The 14587-nt window shown below is 58.2% G+C and overlaps 1 protein-coding gene across 1 annotated transcript in view; it reads right to left on the bottom strand.

The window, feature by feature from the left end:
* The window catches only part of MYOM3 (myomesin 3), a 45591-nt gene extending 31618 nt beyond the window's left edge, over positions 1-13973 (bottom strand). The window contains exons 1-8 of the mRNA XM_029949431.1: positions 13889-13973; positions 10398-10576; positions 9912-9992; positions 9175-9334; positions 8272-8429; positions 4006-4101; positions 2282-2370; positions 287-331 (exon numbers count right to left, since the gene is read on the bottom strand). Of these exons, the coding sequence (XP_029805291.1) occupies positions 287-331; positions 2282-2370; positions 4006-4101; positions 8272-8429; positions 9175-9334; positions 9912-9992; positions 10398-10558 (790 nt within the window). The 5' untranslated portion in view covers positions 10559-10576; positions 13889-13973. The remainder of the gene's footprint in view (positions 1-286; positions 332-2281; positions 2371-4005; positions 4102-8271; positions 8430-9174; positions 9335-9911; positions 9993-10397; positions 10577-13888) is intronic.
* Between the last annotated feature and the right edge of the window lie 614 nt (positions 13974-14587).

The following is a 14587-nucleotide window of genomic DNA, read 5'->3' as shown; positions in this document are numbered from 1 at the left end:
GTCAGTTGAACCAAAATAGCAACTATTCAAAGTCATGTCCCTTTGCGTGCTTGGCTTTGCCTTTCTCACTCAGTTTTGGCCCCTGGACAGCTTGGCACATGGGGGCAGCTGGGGACAGCACTTGGGGAGCCTCCCCCAAAGTCAGTGTGCAAAAACGAACAGCTCATAGGCAGTCACATGCTTTGGGGACAATGGATGGCTAATATTCTAAAGGAGGCTTTGGAAGGTATGACAAAGAGCCCAGACACCCCCTCCCTAAAGGCTGTCCCGCCCTGAGCCTCCTTACTTTTAAAGATCTCCGAATCGAAGCCAGCATCCTTCCCCACGTAGGCTGAAAGGCCAAGGCAAATGGAGTTTGAGAAGGTTCCGACCTCACACTCCTACTAGATCAGAGGTGTGGGCTTGGGTGTGGGTTTGAGGCCTCCTGTCTGTTGGTGGGTCCCTCCTTAGCTTCTGGAAGTTCCTTCACCTCCACGGGCCTCTATTCCTTTCTTGGTAAAATGTGGACAGTGATTCCTAGCTGATGGTGGTCACGGAGTTCTGAATAAGTGAGTTCACATGAACCAAGCCCTCAGCCAGAGCCTGGCACATAGTTGGTGCTCAGTGAAGGGCGGCTTTCATCCTTTGCCCAAACCCGCAGCCAGGATCACACAGTTTTCATGGAGGCCGAGTCTGGTCAGACTGGGATTTCTGGTGCAGTTAGGGACAGCCAGCAGGAGTGCTCAGAGAGGCATGTGGGGGCTTAAGGGTGAAATTCAAGGTGATGTGACCCAGACCACCAGAGGATAGTCACAGCCCTTGTCACATGGGGCGTACCACGTGCCCCATATTCACTCATTTCCTCCCCACAACACCCTGTCTGTTGATGCTGTTGTCATCCTATCACACAGATAAGGAAACTGAGGCATAGTCACCCAGCTAGTACCCCAGAACCCTGAAGCCATGATGGACTGGTCCCTGGTAAGGCCCTTCCCGAGAGAGGCCTGGGGAGAGTCAGGAGGCTGCCCAAAGTCACACAAAGTCAGTGAAAGACTCAGGATTAGAACCCAGAACTCCTACATCCCAACCCAGGGCCTTCTATCAGTTGCTATGGAGATGAGAGCAGGGAAGGGGTGGTAATGACGGTGAGTGGGTGCTTCTCGTAGGTGTGTGGCTGGAGTCTGGGGACCCTGGAGCTGGCCTTGATGGAGGGAGGGGTGGGGATCTGGAAGTGATGGGAAGGATGGATGGACAGAGGGAGGCAGGGTCCTGATGCCTGACCTTGGCTTGACTCTAGGCACAGCCTATAAGGACAACCCAGACTCCAGAGACAGCCAGGCTGGCAGAGGGGACAGCTGCCACCCAAGATCTATTTGGGGAATAGGGCAGAGGGGTGGAGAGGGCTGTGAAGGACAGTTTAACAAGGTCTGATGAGAGGCAGGGAGGGGAATGGACTCCAGCCTGTCCACTGACCAGGGACTCTGTGTGTGTGTGCATGTGTGTGCGTGCATGCATGCACATGTGCCTACACGAAACCTCTCTCTCAGGGGCCCTGAGGACAAGCAGCACTCGCCGGCGCCCAGGGGTATGGCTTCCTGGCTACACTCTGCCCTGGTCATGGGGCGGGGGATAGAGAGCTATCCCTTCCTAAAGCCGAGTACACACCACGCTTTACCTATGTCTCCACATTTAGTCAGCCCGAGCACCTGAGCGAGGTAGAGGGGCCCCCTTTACAGACGGGGCGGCTCAGAGAAGTGAAGCAAGGTGGCTCAGGCTCACATGGCCCGTCAGTGGCAGAGCCAGCGTGTGGACGTGGGTCTGGCTGACTTCCTCATGTCTCCCCGGACATTTATGCTGTTATTTCAGATGCCCCCTCCCCCGGGGGCCCTCCAGGATTGGGAATCACACCAGCCGGGAACTGCACAATTGGGAAATATGCACCAGAACCCGGATGGGGCGGTGAGGTCAAGAGAGGAGTTGGTAGGGCTCAGCTCCGAGGACCCCTCAGGAGGGCTGGCAGGGCCGGGCCACCCTTCCATGGGCCCCCAGTTGGATCCGGACGCAAGCCCACCCTCAGAGGTGAGCGCGCTCTTTGGAGACTGTGCGGCCTGAGGGAGGCGGCTCTCACTCGCTCCAGAGGCCCCAGGATGGTGAGGCTCTGTGGCTGCCCTGGTCACCGGATCCCAGGCCAAACATGCCCACGTCAAGGGCCCTGCCTCAATCTGACCGCAGATGCTGGTCCTCATCTGCTCAGCCGGGGTTTGCTCTGTGCTGGCCTGGCGGCTGGGATGGGAATGCTTACTTCGGACCAGGACTTTGGCGAAGGAGGAGGCCTGGCCATAGGCATTCTTCACCAGCACCGTGTAGGTGGCTGCGTCCTCAATGGTGCATCTGAAAAGGAGAAAAGGACCCCCCCGCTAGATTGCTGGGCTTCATCAGAAACTCAAGTCCCCATGGACGGGTAGGAAAGGAGGGGAGTAACATGAAGCCCCCATGTGAGAGATGTTAGGCTTTAGTTCAGGCCCCATTTCTGAAAAGTTTTGGGCCTTTGGGCTGGCCACTGGCCTTTGCTAGGTCTCAGTGCCCTTCTCTGAGGAACTAGGGACATAACACCAGCCTAACCCACCTCAGATGAAACTGCTGTGAAAATACGATTATTACGGACTCTGTAAGATCAGAGAGGTTAAGCGACTTGCCCATAGTCACACAGCACCCAGAATTCAACCCAGCTTCAAGGTGACAAGCTCTCTTACAAGGCGTAGCCTCCTGCTCTGTCAACACCTCCAAATCAGAATCCTGGAGCAGGAGCAGGAGCAGGGCACGGACTTGCCCGAGGCACACTGCCAGTCTGTGCCAGAACTGGGCCAGAGGCCCAGGTGTTCTCAATCTCAGGCCTGGGTCTCATCACCGGTCAGGCCAACCCGGTCTTGTTCCCAGTGGAGCTTGGGCTGGCTCCGTTCCAGAGCCACGTGGTGACAAACAGAGTCGCTGGTAGGATGTGGCACATCTGGTCCCAAAAGCCAACAGAGAGACTCATTGGTGTCGCCGCTCTTATCCCGGCTACTCGGGGCGGAATCCCTCCGGCTTCAAGAACCAGTCCCACCTGCCCCTCCAGGCCACCCCAGCCCTGCGTGCCACCCCCGACTGTGCAGCCCAGGGCACGTCCCTTCGTGGCATCGAGCGGTCAGACATTTACGTCCATGTATCCCCACTTGGCTTCTGCAGGGTGGGCCCAACGTCCTGTGCATACCCGTGTGTCTGAGGCCCAAGCTGGTGGAGATGGAGGGATTAGCGCACTGGAAAGAACCCAGGTGGGGAAAAGGGCTCTGGCCCGGGCCCTGCCCTGCCCTGTCCAAGCTGTGCAAGCCCCTTGACCCTGGGAGCCTGGGTGTCGTCTCCCGGCACGTGGGCAGGACCATGCTTCCCGGCAAGAACGGCGGTGGGTGTTAGCAGTCACACGAGCGCAGCACCCGACGCAGGGCTCAGTGCCGGGGTCCGTCCCGGAGCAGCCCGTGTGAACACTAGTGCACGCTCTGGGGGGGGACCCTGCTCGGATGGCCTCCCTCCTTGCACGCTGCTGCTGCCTTCAAATCCATGCTTACGGCTCACCATCTCCTGAGAGGCCCAGCTAACCGCTTCCCTTGAACCACGTCCCTTTGGACTTGTGCGTGCGTGTGCATGTGCATGCGGGTGTGCACGCATGTGTGTTTTCTCACCTCCAGCAAGGAGCGCCCCCAGCCTCCCTAGCCCACCATTCAGTCCTTCCAGCTGGCCCCCGACTCCGCATTACTTACCGTGTATTCCAGGCATCGGAATCACACGGGCAAATCTGGCAAATCCCAATCCCCATGCCCCGCTCCGGATTAAGACCTCCTTAATCTGCCTCTCGGGAGGCCAGAGGAGGGTCCATCCCACGAATCAGTGTTTTAGCAAGCACCCCAGACTCTTCCGACGCAGAAATCCTGCTCTGGCTTCGGATTGTTGGGGGCTGGGGGTCATGGGTTTCTCCAAGGCTCACAGCCTCACCTCCTAATCTCCAGCGTCAGCAGCCCGTAGTTGTTGGTGATTCGGTACTTTCCGGCTGGAAAGAGGCGGGGATCGATTCGCATGTCATTTTTGTACCTGTGGAGACACAGTGGTCTGTGGCAGGCTGTGTGGCTCTGAGCGGGAAGGATCTGGAGCCTCTCAGACCTGGACTCCAACCTCAGCTTTGTGTCATGACTTGCCTAAGTGACCCAAGGCAGCACTTTCACTGCACCCAACCTCAGTTGTCCTCATCTGTGAAATGGGGGTATTAAGAGCACTGACCAAACAGGATAAGCTATGTAAAGCTTTTCTCCGGGGCCCTGAGCGCCATAGATGCTCCTGGAAGCAGAGAAGAGGGAGCCTGTAATAAAGGGTCCCTGCCCTTCCCCTGCTAGAGGCACCCCCGGGACCAGGACCCAGCTTTTCCCTCCTCTCTGAGGGGGTTGCCAGGAAAGTGCCCCCATTCCTCCCTCCCTCCTCAACATCTCAGGATGGCAATTCTTTACCTCGGCTCTCATTAGAATCGCTGGAGAGAGCATGGAAAATCCCCATGCCCAGATTCTGAACACAAGGCTTTGGGAATTTAAACAAAAAAATTTTTTTAACATTTATTCATTTTTGAGAGAGTACGAGTGGGGGAGGGCAGAGAGAGAGGGAGACACAGAGTCGGAAGCAGGCTCTAGGCTCTGAGCTGTTAGCATAGAGCCTGACACATGGCTCGAACCCACAGACTGTGAGATCATGACCTGAGCTGAAGTCGGACACTTCAGTGACTGAGCCACCCAGGAGCCCCAAGGCTTTGGGAATTTGTATCAGAAGCTGTTCATTGGTGTCAAATAGCTGTTCCCTCTCATTCCAAAGGAACAGGATTCATCGCTGGGCCACCCAGTGTGTGACATATTTCCTACCCTCTCTTTCTGCTAGGTGTGGCCACATGATTAAGTCCTGTCAACAGGAAGGAAGTGCAAGTGTCATGTGGCTGCCATCGATGATCCTTTGTCCCCTTTATGTGGTCTTCCCCTCCATCCTATGGCAAGAACACGGCCCAGAGGGCCAGCATCTCCCACTGGGAAGGGCCGGGGCTGCGCCCCCCAGGAGTGAGCGGGACCAGGCCGGAGTTCCCAGGGAATCTGTGAGCATAGTCACCATGGCTGCCCCACCCTGGCATGCAGGTGAAGGAAAATGACACTTTTTATCTTATTTAAGCCGTTAAGAGCAGTCCCCATGCCCAGGCTGCATCTCAGATCTCTGTGGAGTCAGAATTTCTGGGGTGGGGCCCAGGCAGCAGTGTTTTTAAAACTCCCCATGTGACTCCCAAGGGTGGCGCAGCAAATTGCCCCAGCCTACTGCACCCTGGACACCGCCCTTTGTTTTCTGTGGACTCACTGGACGGTCAGGTGGCCTCACCTCTATCCATGGCCTATGGCAGGGGTTTGGAGGCTGAAGGAATGAAGGCTGGGAGGCCTGGGTTCTCGACACCTCTGGCTGTGTGACCTTGGGCAAGTCAGTCTCCCTCTCTGGGCCTCTGTGCCCATGAGGCTGCTCCAAGGACAGTCAGCCCCAGTGGTGGTTGAGGCTGAAGAGGAGGCAGAAGCCGAGAGAGGGCGCCCTAGCCACAGTAAGTCACCTTCCTGGGACCCAGCTACCCCCACACCCTGTTTGTGTCCATGGCAACCAAACAGCGCCACACCCACACCCATCACAGAGTCCCCGGGCTGCACCCTCTCCAAAAGGAGAGTAGTGCCTTATCTTGGTGTCCAATAGTTTTCCACCTCTCCTAGGCCAGGGGGCCAGAGTCAGGTTCGCCCACCCCCACCTTTCAGGAACATTCCAGACACCTCAGCCTGGTCAGTTTCCATCTTTCCTGGAAAAAAAAAAAAGCAGCAGCTGCAGCTCTGGGTGAGACCTGGACAGCCGGGGAGCTTAGCGAGTGTCTCGCCCTCTCTGGGCTCCGGTCTCCTGCCTGAACGGAAGGTCCTCGAAGGCGTGGGCTTTGCAGGTGACTGACTGCAAAGAACAGCCAGTCAGAAAACAGCATTAAGTGAGATAACAGAGGCCAGGCACCCAGCCCAGAGCCTAGCTCAGAGAGGCCTTCATAAAAGAGAGATTTTTATTCTTTCTCTAAACGTTCTTTCTTTGCATATTTTGGTATTGGATTTTATTTTTTAAGGCTGCTTGCGTAGCTCTGGAGATGGATTCTGGTATCAGATGGAATCATGCTCAGGGCTCACATTTGCAGTGTTAACATGGCCAGACTGGGCCTTGCCTAACTTGTCCTGCTGGTGCCCCTGCATTCAGGAAGTGCTTAATAATTGCTGAATGAATGTACTCGCCTGACCAACCTGGTGCTCCAGGATCTTCCTCTTAGCTGGGAGCTGGATGTCTACTAGGGCCTGGACAGAGCCCTGGAGGCCAGTCCCAGGACACTGAGTGGCTCTGTCCAAACACCAGACCCTCCAAGCCAGGAGCACCAGGGGCCACCTGAGTCTCTCCCGCTGGAAGAGGGCCTGGCCTTGTTTCCAGCACTTAACATGCTCAGCTCCCCGCTGTGGCAACATTGCTGGCAGGGGTGGAAATGAGTCTCTTTCCTGAAGCTCCCATGGAATGCCTTAGATATGGGCCTAAGTGCCAGGGCAGGGCAGGGCTTGGCTGCCAGGCAGGGCAGCTGAGGTACTGCCCTCCCCAACCCCCCCTTAGCCCGGGCCAGCTGGTGGGAGCCGTCCTCCTACCTGACCAGCCACTTACAGGCAGGGACTGCCTCGGTCCCTACAGAAACCCAGCGCCCAACACGACTTCTAGCTTCTGACACACTTTTTTGGAATGAATGTCATCTGGTCATGACCAGCCCCAATGCCTACCCCCTCAACACCTTTCTTGATTGGTCCAGGCCTGAGGGCTTTCTATTTCTCTGACTTCTGAAGCATTATTTGTGCTCCAAGGGAAAATAACAGTCGCAGAAAGACCTGCAGCTGGGAGGAGACCTGAGTTGGAATTCTGACTCAAAATGGCTGTGTGACCTTAGACAAGTCCCGCTACCTCTCTGAGCCGTGGGGAGAGCAAAGTGATAGGTCAGTAAAAATGGGGTCAAGTATAAGAAGTTGCATTTTCCTCTGTGATCTCGATCACTGGTGCGCTTATCCTCTCTCTCCTACTAGATCGTGGTTTGTACCCTCAAGATCTGCCTCTTGAGAAGGCTTCCTGGATCCTGGGGGCGGGGGGGGGGAGGGGGCATGGGGAAGCAGCCACTCCATCGCCTCGATCTTTACTCTTTTATGTCAAATGACACCCAAGAATGCACTTCTCTCTAAGTTGACATTTCTCCTCTGGGCTGAGGGTTCTTTGGGGGAAGATTGTGTGTGGTTCGGGCCTGGGGCAGATTATGCTCCTGGTAATTATTTGCTGGAATCCTTCCCTTCTCCCCCAGCACGTCTGACCCCATGCCTAAGACCCAGGGGAGCTCTCGAACAGGAGCTGCGTGAATGATACGCCTCCCTCCGGTTGGGACTGACAGAAAGCCCTGACAGAAAGCCCTGAAGCCACCACGCCCACCTCCACCTCCACCCCACCCCCCCTTTCCGAAGACACCTGCCACCTCCCTCCCCTCCCTCTGCCAGCAAGGCCTAGACCCTGCGGTTCTGCTATGGTTACACTCCCAGGAACAGCATCTTCTGCTGTTCTGAGGGCTTTCTCACCACATGCAGGCTGGGCAGGAGGTCTTCAACCCATTTTACAGAACACGAAACTGAAGCAGGACCAGAGAGGTTGACCAAGGCCACACACTCAGTTAGGAGAGAGGGCTGGGTCTGGACACAGGGGCTCCCACTCCAGGTCTGAGCTCCTCACTGGGGTGGGGGTGGGGTGGGGGTGCCCTCCCCGCCTCCCCTCTGCTCCTCTGCCCCCTGCCCTCCTCCTGCCATCCTCCTCCCACCCCGGAGATGCCCAGCTCAGAGCAGCTGCCTTCTTATACCAGCAGTTTTACAAGTGCGGGCTCCACTGTGGCCCAGCCTTCCTGCCCCAGGCTGGTGGGGAGGAGGCTAAGAATAACTCTAGGCTTGAGCCTCCCAGCAGCTGCTGCTCCCTGGGGGGTGGGCAGAGCTCAGGGTCCGTGGGGCTGAGCTTTTCTACGGCAGCAAGAGCTTCTGGGGGAGGAAGTGTGCTCCTGGGAGGGAGGGGCTGGGCTGTAGAGAATTCTCGCTCCTTTAGGGCTGGAGGCTCTGAGCTCGGCGGCAGGGTGAGGACCCCTTCTCTCCTGCCCCGGGGTCTTACCAGGTGACCTGGGGTGGAGGCGAGGCCTGGACGGTACAGGTCAGCAGGACTGTGGCGTGCTCCCAGACGGCGTGGGAGCGCAGAGGGATCCAGAACCAGGGCCCCCGGCCAGAACACAGCTCTCTCAGCTCCTTGGCCTCCCTGACCTTCTCCTCCATCTGGAGGTGAAGAGGCGAAGATCACCCATGAGCCAGGAGATCATGTCTCCCCAGTCTTTGCTGTCACCTTTCCCCCTGACACTCAGGTTCTGGAGTCACAGCCCCATGGGCTGGAGCCCCCCTTCCCCCATCACAGGCTGCTGGGAGGCAAGGTGACACAGACGGTAGGGGCTTTGGAACAGCAGGCCTGTGGTCAAGGCCAGATTCTGCCACTTCCTACCTGCAAGACCATAGGCAAGTCCTCAGTTTCCTCACCTGTAAAATGGGGATGATAATAATATTCTCCCGCCTCTCTGTGGAGTTGTAGTGAGGATTAAATGGCTAGTATGTGAAAGAACATGGGCACGGAGAAAGCCCACGTATGAGCTATTGCTCTCTTGCCCTGGGGAGGGGGCATGGAGAGTGGCTTCAGATTCCGGATCTTTGTCAAGAATAGTGTTTCCTGAGGGTCTTCTGTGTTCTTGGCCCCGGGAAGGTCACAGTACAAACCTAGTCTTGTTCAGTTGCCACCCCACCCCTGAGAGCTGACACACCACATACATCTATCTTACAGATGAGAAAACCGAGGCACGGCAAGGGTAAGTGGCTTGCCCAGAGTCACACAGCTGGAGGGCCGGGACCGCGGGATTCAAACTGGGTCCAAGACCAGGGCCTGGACTCTTTCCTGAATGTCCAGCAGCCTCTTGGGAAGGGGGTGGCTGAGGTGGGCAGCCTGTGATGGGCTGCAGGTCCCAGGACCCCTCACCCGCCGCCTCAGCGCCTTCCGGTCGCGTCTCTGGCGCAGGAGCCACTGGGTCCGAAGGAAGGCGATCTCCGTCCTCTCCCAGTCATTGCCGAAGCCCACTCGCTTCTGCCCTCGCTCCTCCAGCTCCACCGCAGAGGTCTGGCGCCTCAGCTGAGCCTCCCTGTGTGGCAGAGGCCGTCAGGGCCGAGGGCCCGGGGTTGGTGGGGGCACCCCAGCCGGGGCCGCCCGTCCTCCCCACGCCTGCCATCACCAGCTGCTCCTTAAGCTTCTTGAGGACAAAGCTTCTTCCCCCTAAATATTCGAATGGGCCTAGCTTACAGGTGGTGCATAATAAGTACTATGGATACAGGTCACAAAGCACTTTCACCAATTTCTGTTCCTTTTGTCTTCAGGACGACCAAGTGGACAGGAACAGTCCCCCTATTTTACAAGTCACCTGAGGCTTGGTGACTTGTCTCAGGCTGGCCAGGACCAGGACACAGGCTTTGTAGCCCAGGGAAGCCTCTCGCTGCTCTTAGGTGAAGCCCCGTGGTGAAGTGGGGACCCCCCTCCCCCGCTGGGGATGGTCCCTTGTTACTGCGTGTGGACCCATCCAGAGTGCAGTCTGGGCTTTTATGCTAGATGTAGAACTTTGGGCAGGCTCTTTAAGTCCAGTGAGGGAGCCTAGTAGAGACAGGGAACTGGACAGGAGGGCCTATTCTCAGCCCAGTGTTCTCTGAAAAGGCCACCTGACTTACCAAGATGTCTCCGAGGAGGCTGTCAGAGCCAGGGCTGCTGCAAGGGCGTAGTCTTCGGCGCTGAACTGGTACTCTTCCTCGCTGTCGTGGGAAAAGGGAGTTAATGGCAGGATTGCCTGGGGATCTGGCAGGGGCATGCCCGAGATTAGGGCTGCATCTACCTACCTCAGTCTCAGGACACTAGCAGGCATGGCTGTGCCTCCCCCCTCAGACTGGGATCCCCATAAAGCAGGGCTGTGCCTCCCCCCTCAGACTGGGATCCCCATAAAGCAGGGCTGTGCCTCCCCCCTCAGACTGGGATCCCCATAAAGCAGGGCTGTGCCTCCCTCCTCAGACCAGATACTCCAGAAGGAAGGATCTCTAGAGGATAGTGTTATACTCCATACTCAGACTGGCTTATCCAGAAAGCGGGCTGTGCCTCCCCTCTCAGACTGGGAACCCCTAGGGGTAGGGCGGTGGCTGGGGCGGGGTCCCTGATGATCCCACCTGGTGCGGAAGGTCCGCCTCCGCACTGAGGAACCCATGTGCAGGCTGTGCTGCCGCTCCTCCTTGTGCTCCTCCTCTTGCCGGTGTTCCAGCCGGTGGACCTCCACGGTCTGGGGGGGCCGGGGTTCCCCCACATTTCCGGGGCTCTGCGGCAGAGTCATGGCTGCGAGAGCAACGACCTGCCAAGCCAAGGTGCATGGTCACGCCACCAGGCATCTGGCCCTCCCTTCCCCTCCCCATGGGGTCCTCCCAGCATCGCTGGGAGGTTTGTGGGGTGGGGGTCCTCACTCCATCAGGCAGAGCGGGGCATGGAGGCGGGGGTGGGGCAGGGACCTGGCTAACGGGACAGAGGCAGCCTTCACGCCCTGAGACTGGCACCCTGCAGCTGGGTGAGTGCTGCCCCACGTCGGGGGCAGCCCCTGGCTTCCAGCCTCACTCTCGCCCGTGACCTGGGCAAAGCCCTCCCTTCTCTGGGCCTCGGCTTCTCGGGCAATGAGAAATCCAACACTGTGCTGTCCGAGGGTTGCTCTGGGACTCCAGATGGGCCGACGTCCTCACTCTTCCTGCACATGCCCACTCAGCCCCACTTGGCCTGCGCTGGTTTCCTCTCTCAGAGAACCCCTTCCCTCCCCCTGGCCTGCGCAGCCTCACGCAGGCTCCACAGCTGAGCGGAGGATGCTTCAGTGAGCACAGCAGGGGTGCTGGGACCCCGGCCTCCTCCCATTGCTCATTCCAGCTTCCAAGTGCATGCCCTTGGGCCAGACTCTGTGACTTGGTTTTCTCATCTGTAAAATGGGTCGACTGGCCTCCTGGGGTGGTTGTCAAGGTTGGATGGGTGCTTGGAGCATAGTAATTCGCATGTAAGTGTTAGACATTAACATTATTTTTCTAAGAATTCCTGTTGAAAAATTAGAGGCCACCTAGAATTTTCCCTACTTTAATCCCTTTTATACTTTTCTATCTCCATTCGGGTTTAGCTCTGATTCAAAAACGCCTCTGCCTCCTATTTCATTACTTCCTATTTGTACATCTTGACTCTTCAACAAGATTATAAGTGAATTAAAAGTAACAACAGTGAGGGGTGTCTGGGTGGCTCAGTGGGTTAAGCGTCCAACTCTTGATCTTGCCTCTGGTCGTGATTTCTTGGTTTGTGAGATCGAGCCCAGCATCAGGTTCTGTGTTGACAATGCGGAGCCTGCTTGGGATTCTCTCTCTCTCCCTCTCTCTCTGCCCCGCCTCTGCTCGGTCACGTGCTCCCCCCACCTCTCAAAATAAATAAACATTAAGAAAAAGAGTAACAACAGTGAGTGTTTACTGTGTGTCAGTCCCATTATCACCCCATTGTACAGAGGAGGAGGGAAAAGTGCTCGCCCAAGGTCCCCCAGCCAGTTGGTGGTGGGGCCATGACTGGCACCCAACTCAGCTCTCTTCACCTCTGTGTCACATGTCTACGCGAGGCCAGGCCTTGGCTGCGGTAGGGGACATAGTGAGCCACATGGCCTTTCTTGTAAGGGGATCACGACCCAGGGATCCCCCTTCGTGTTCTCGAGGCTCGGGTCTGGTCCACCGGTGGTGGCTGCCGGGTTGGATCAAATAGTGACAGAGCCACAGGGCTCAGGGAGTACATCTGTGGACAGGGAGAGGCAGGCAGAGAGAGCAGGGGGCCCGAGAGCTAGCTGGCTTTGGATTCTTGCACCAACTTCTCTCCCAGATCTGGGTCTCAGTGTCACCGCTGGGCCTCTGGGTCTCTGAGCTCAGGCCCCTCGGATGCTGAAGCTCTGGGATGCTTAGCGGGACCCCTGGTGCCTTCCACAGCTCCTCCGGGGGGAGAGTTCTGGCCGCAGGCCACTGACCTGGGACTATCCTTGCCGGGCTGAGACCTGAGGTCACCCCTAGCTCCCGCTTCCCCGGGGGTCCTCCTGGCCGCGGTGGGATGTGTGTGTGTCGTATTCTGACCTGGCTGTGAACATGGCACCTGGGGGACCACTTCTGTAAGCCCATCACATGGGAGAGGGGCCCGCTGGCTTCATCGGAGCCCTGTGGCCTGATGGGCCAGTTATGGGGCATCAGGGGGCTCAGGCTGCTGAGGGGCCACCTTAGCGGATATTTGCTCCTTCTAGTCCCTAAAATCTGCTCCCTTTCAGTGTCTGGATTACTGCAGGACTAAGGGCCGCCCTGAAACTTCCTTGGCCTCCTGCAGACAACCTGTCGAAACGTGAACAGGACGATCACTCCTTGAGATTCCTGTCTAGCCCCTCCTGGGGAAAAAGGCACGCCTGCACCCAGAGGATGACTGGCTCTGCTCCTTCCGCCCCTCCGTCCTCACAGCCCCAGAGGCGAGCTCTGGGCACCACCCGGGGCGGGGAGGCCCTTCCCCCTCCCCCCCAGCTTTTCTGGGACACGGTGGCCCTGGCCCTGGCGCCTGAGGAACGTTCCTTGGCATCAGCTGCTGGCTCCCTTCCTCGGATGCTCTGTTCCTGATTAGCACTGTGGAGGGGTGTGTGTGTGTGTGTGTGTGTGTGTGTGTGTGTGTGTGTGACTGGCACTCATCCCTGACCTCCTGGGCCTCCTGCAACCAGACCCTGGACTCTGGTGGATGAGCCAATGCTTCTTTTTAAAGCGCTGACCGAGGCTTGGGATGAAGTAGCAATGGCAGTGCAGCGCCTCGTGGGCCAGGCGGGGAGGGGTCGGCGGGGTGCAGGCCTGCGGGGAAAGCCGACCCCTGCCCTCTCCTGGGGGTGTAAGGCCCGCACTCCTGGGCCCGCAGCATGGCCGCCCCTCATCTTCCAAGCCCCAGTCTGCTTTTCCACAAGGGCACCTGGCAGGGACCTCCAAAGACAAGGGGCAACGAGGTCTGTCCCCGCTTCCTCGGGAGGGAAAGGGAAGGGCACAGAGGCTGAGCGACTCGCAGAAGCTGGTGGCAGAAGGCTGGGTCCTCTGGGCCGGCCAGCTCCCGCTAGCTCCCGCGTCTGGAGCCCTGACCTTGCCACTGAGTAGCTGGGGCCACCCCTGCCCTGTCTGGGCCTCGGTTTCCTGCCAGTGAGCGCAGGCTGGACGAGTGCCCTCCTGGCCCCGAAACTCGGGCCATGAGGGCTTCCTTGCCCTCCCGGCCTGCCCGGTGGGCCAAGCAGGCCTCGGCCAGCGCTGCTCTGGCTTCGCAGGACTTGCCAGCTCACGGGGCCCCTTCCGCTTGTCAGGCGTCCCCGACGGTCTGTTTCACAGCTTTCACATCACAGAGGGCTCAGCCCAGAGGACCGAGGGCCATGCAGAACGGTGAGACCGGGCGGGGGTCTCCAGAATCCCCTTCCCATTTTTACTCGGAGTGCTGACTCAGTACGTGTCCTTCTTCCCAAATCCCCCAGGGTCCCTTCCCAACACTCTCCCCGCTACACACACACACTCGCACACACACCCCACTTGCTATTGGAAAGCTAAGGGTCTCACTTTCTGAGGGTGTCCCTCCCCACCTCTGATCCCTGGAGGTGACTCACAGAAGCAGCTGTGCCCACTTAGTCGTCTCTGAAGAGAAAATTCCAGAGGAGGAGAGGGACCTCAGTTCCTTCTTGCCCTGGGCTCAGCGGGGACTGGAAGAAGAATGCGATCCTGGAGCCCGCATGGGCCTTAAATATAGCAGCGCTGAGACAGTTGATGACAATGGATGGGAACTATCGGGAGGGGGGGGGGGACAGAGAGGAGGGGCCGTCCCGCCAGCGCTGCTCAGGCGGCAGCAACAGGTGGAGCTGTCCCCACCCCCACCCGGCCTCCGCACACCACTTCTGCCCTCTGCGTGATCCCCGCTGCCCAGCTCTGCCCCCCGCCCCCTAAGTGAGGTACAGAGAAGGCAAGAGCTCAGGCCTGGCTGTAGGGAAAGCAGTCGGGGGGTGCTAAGGGGTTGTCCCAGGAGCGGCGGCTCCGACTGGTGCCCTGGGGGAAGACGCCCAGCTTCTCGGATCTGATCCCCCTCTGAAAAGTGGGCACGGTGAGGCTGGACACCAGTCACCAGTCCTGAAGAGCGTGGAAGCAATGTGACCTGTAGTGAGTATTCAGAGCTTGCACTGTGACTGGCTGGGAGGGGGGCAGGTGGCTTCTCACGCCAGCACCCACTGGCCCGGCCCTCCCGGCCCTCCCGGCCATGGTCGGTGGGGATGGGCATGGCTTGGTGGGGGTCTTAATCTCCTGCTCTATTTGAA

This window comes from Suricata suricatta, chromosome 8 (genome assembly GCF_006229205.1).
Source record: "Suricata suricatta isolate VVHF042 chromosome 8, meerkat_22Aug2017_6uvM2_HiC, whole genome shotgun sequence".
NCBI lineage: Eukaryota > Metazoa > Chordata > Mammalia > Carnivora > Herpestidae > Suricata > Suricata suricatta.
This window is presented reverse-complemented; position numbering and strand designations above follow the sequence as displayed.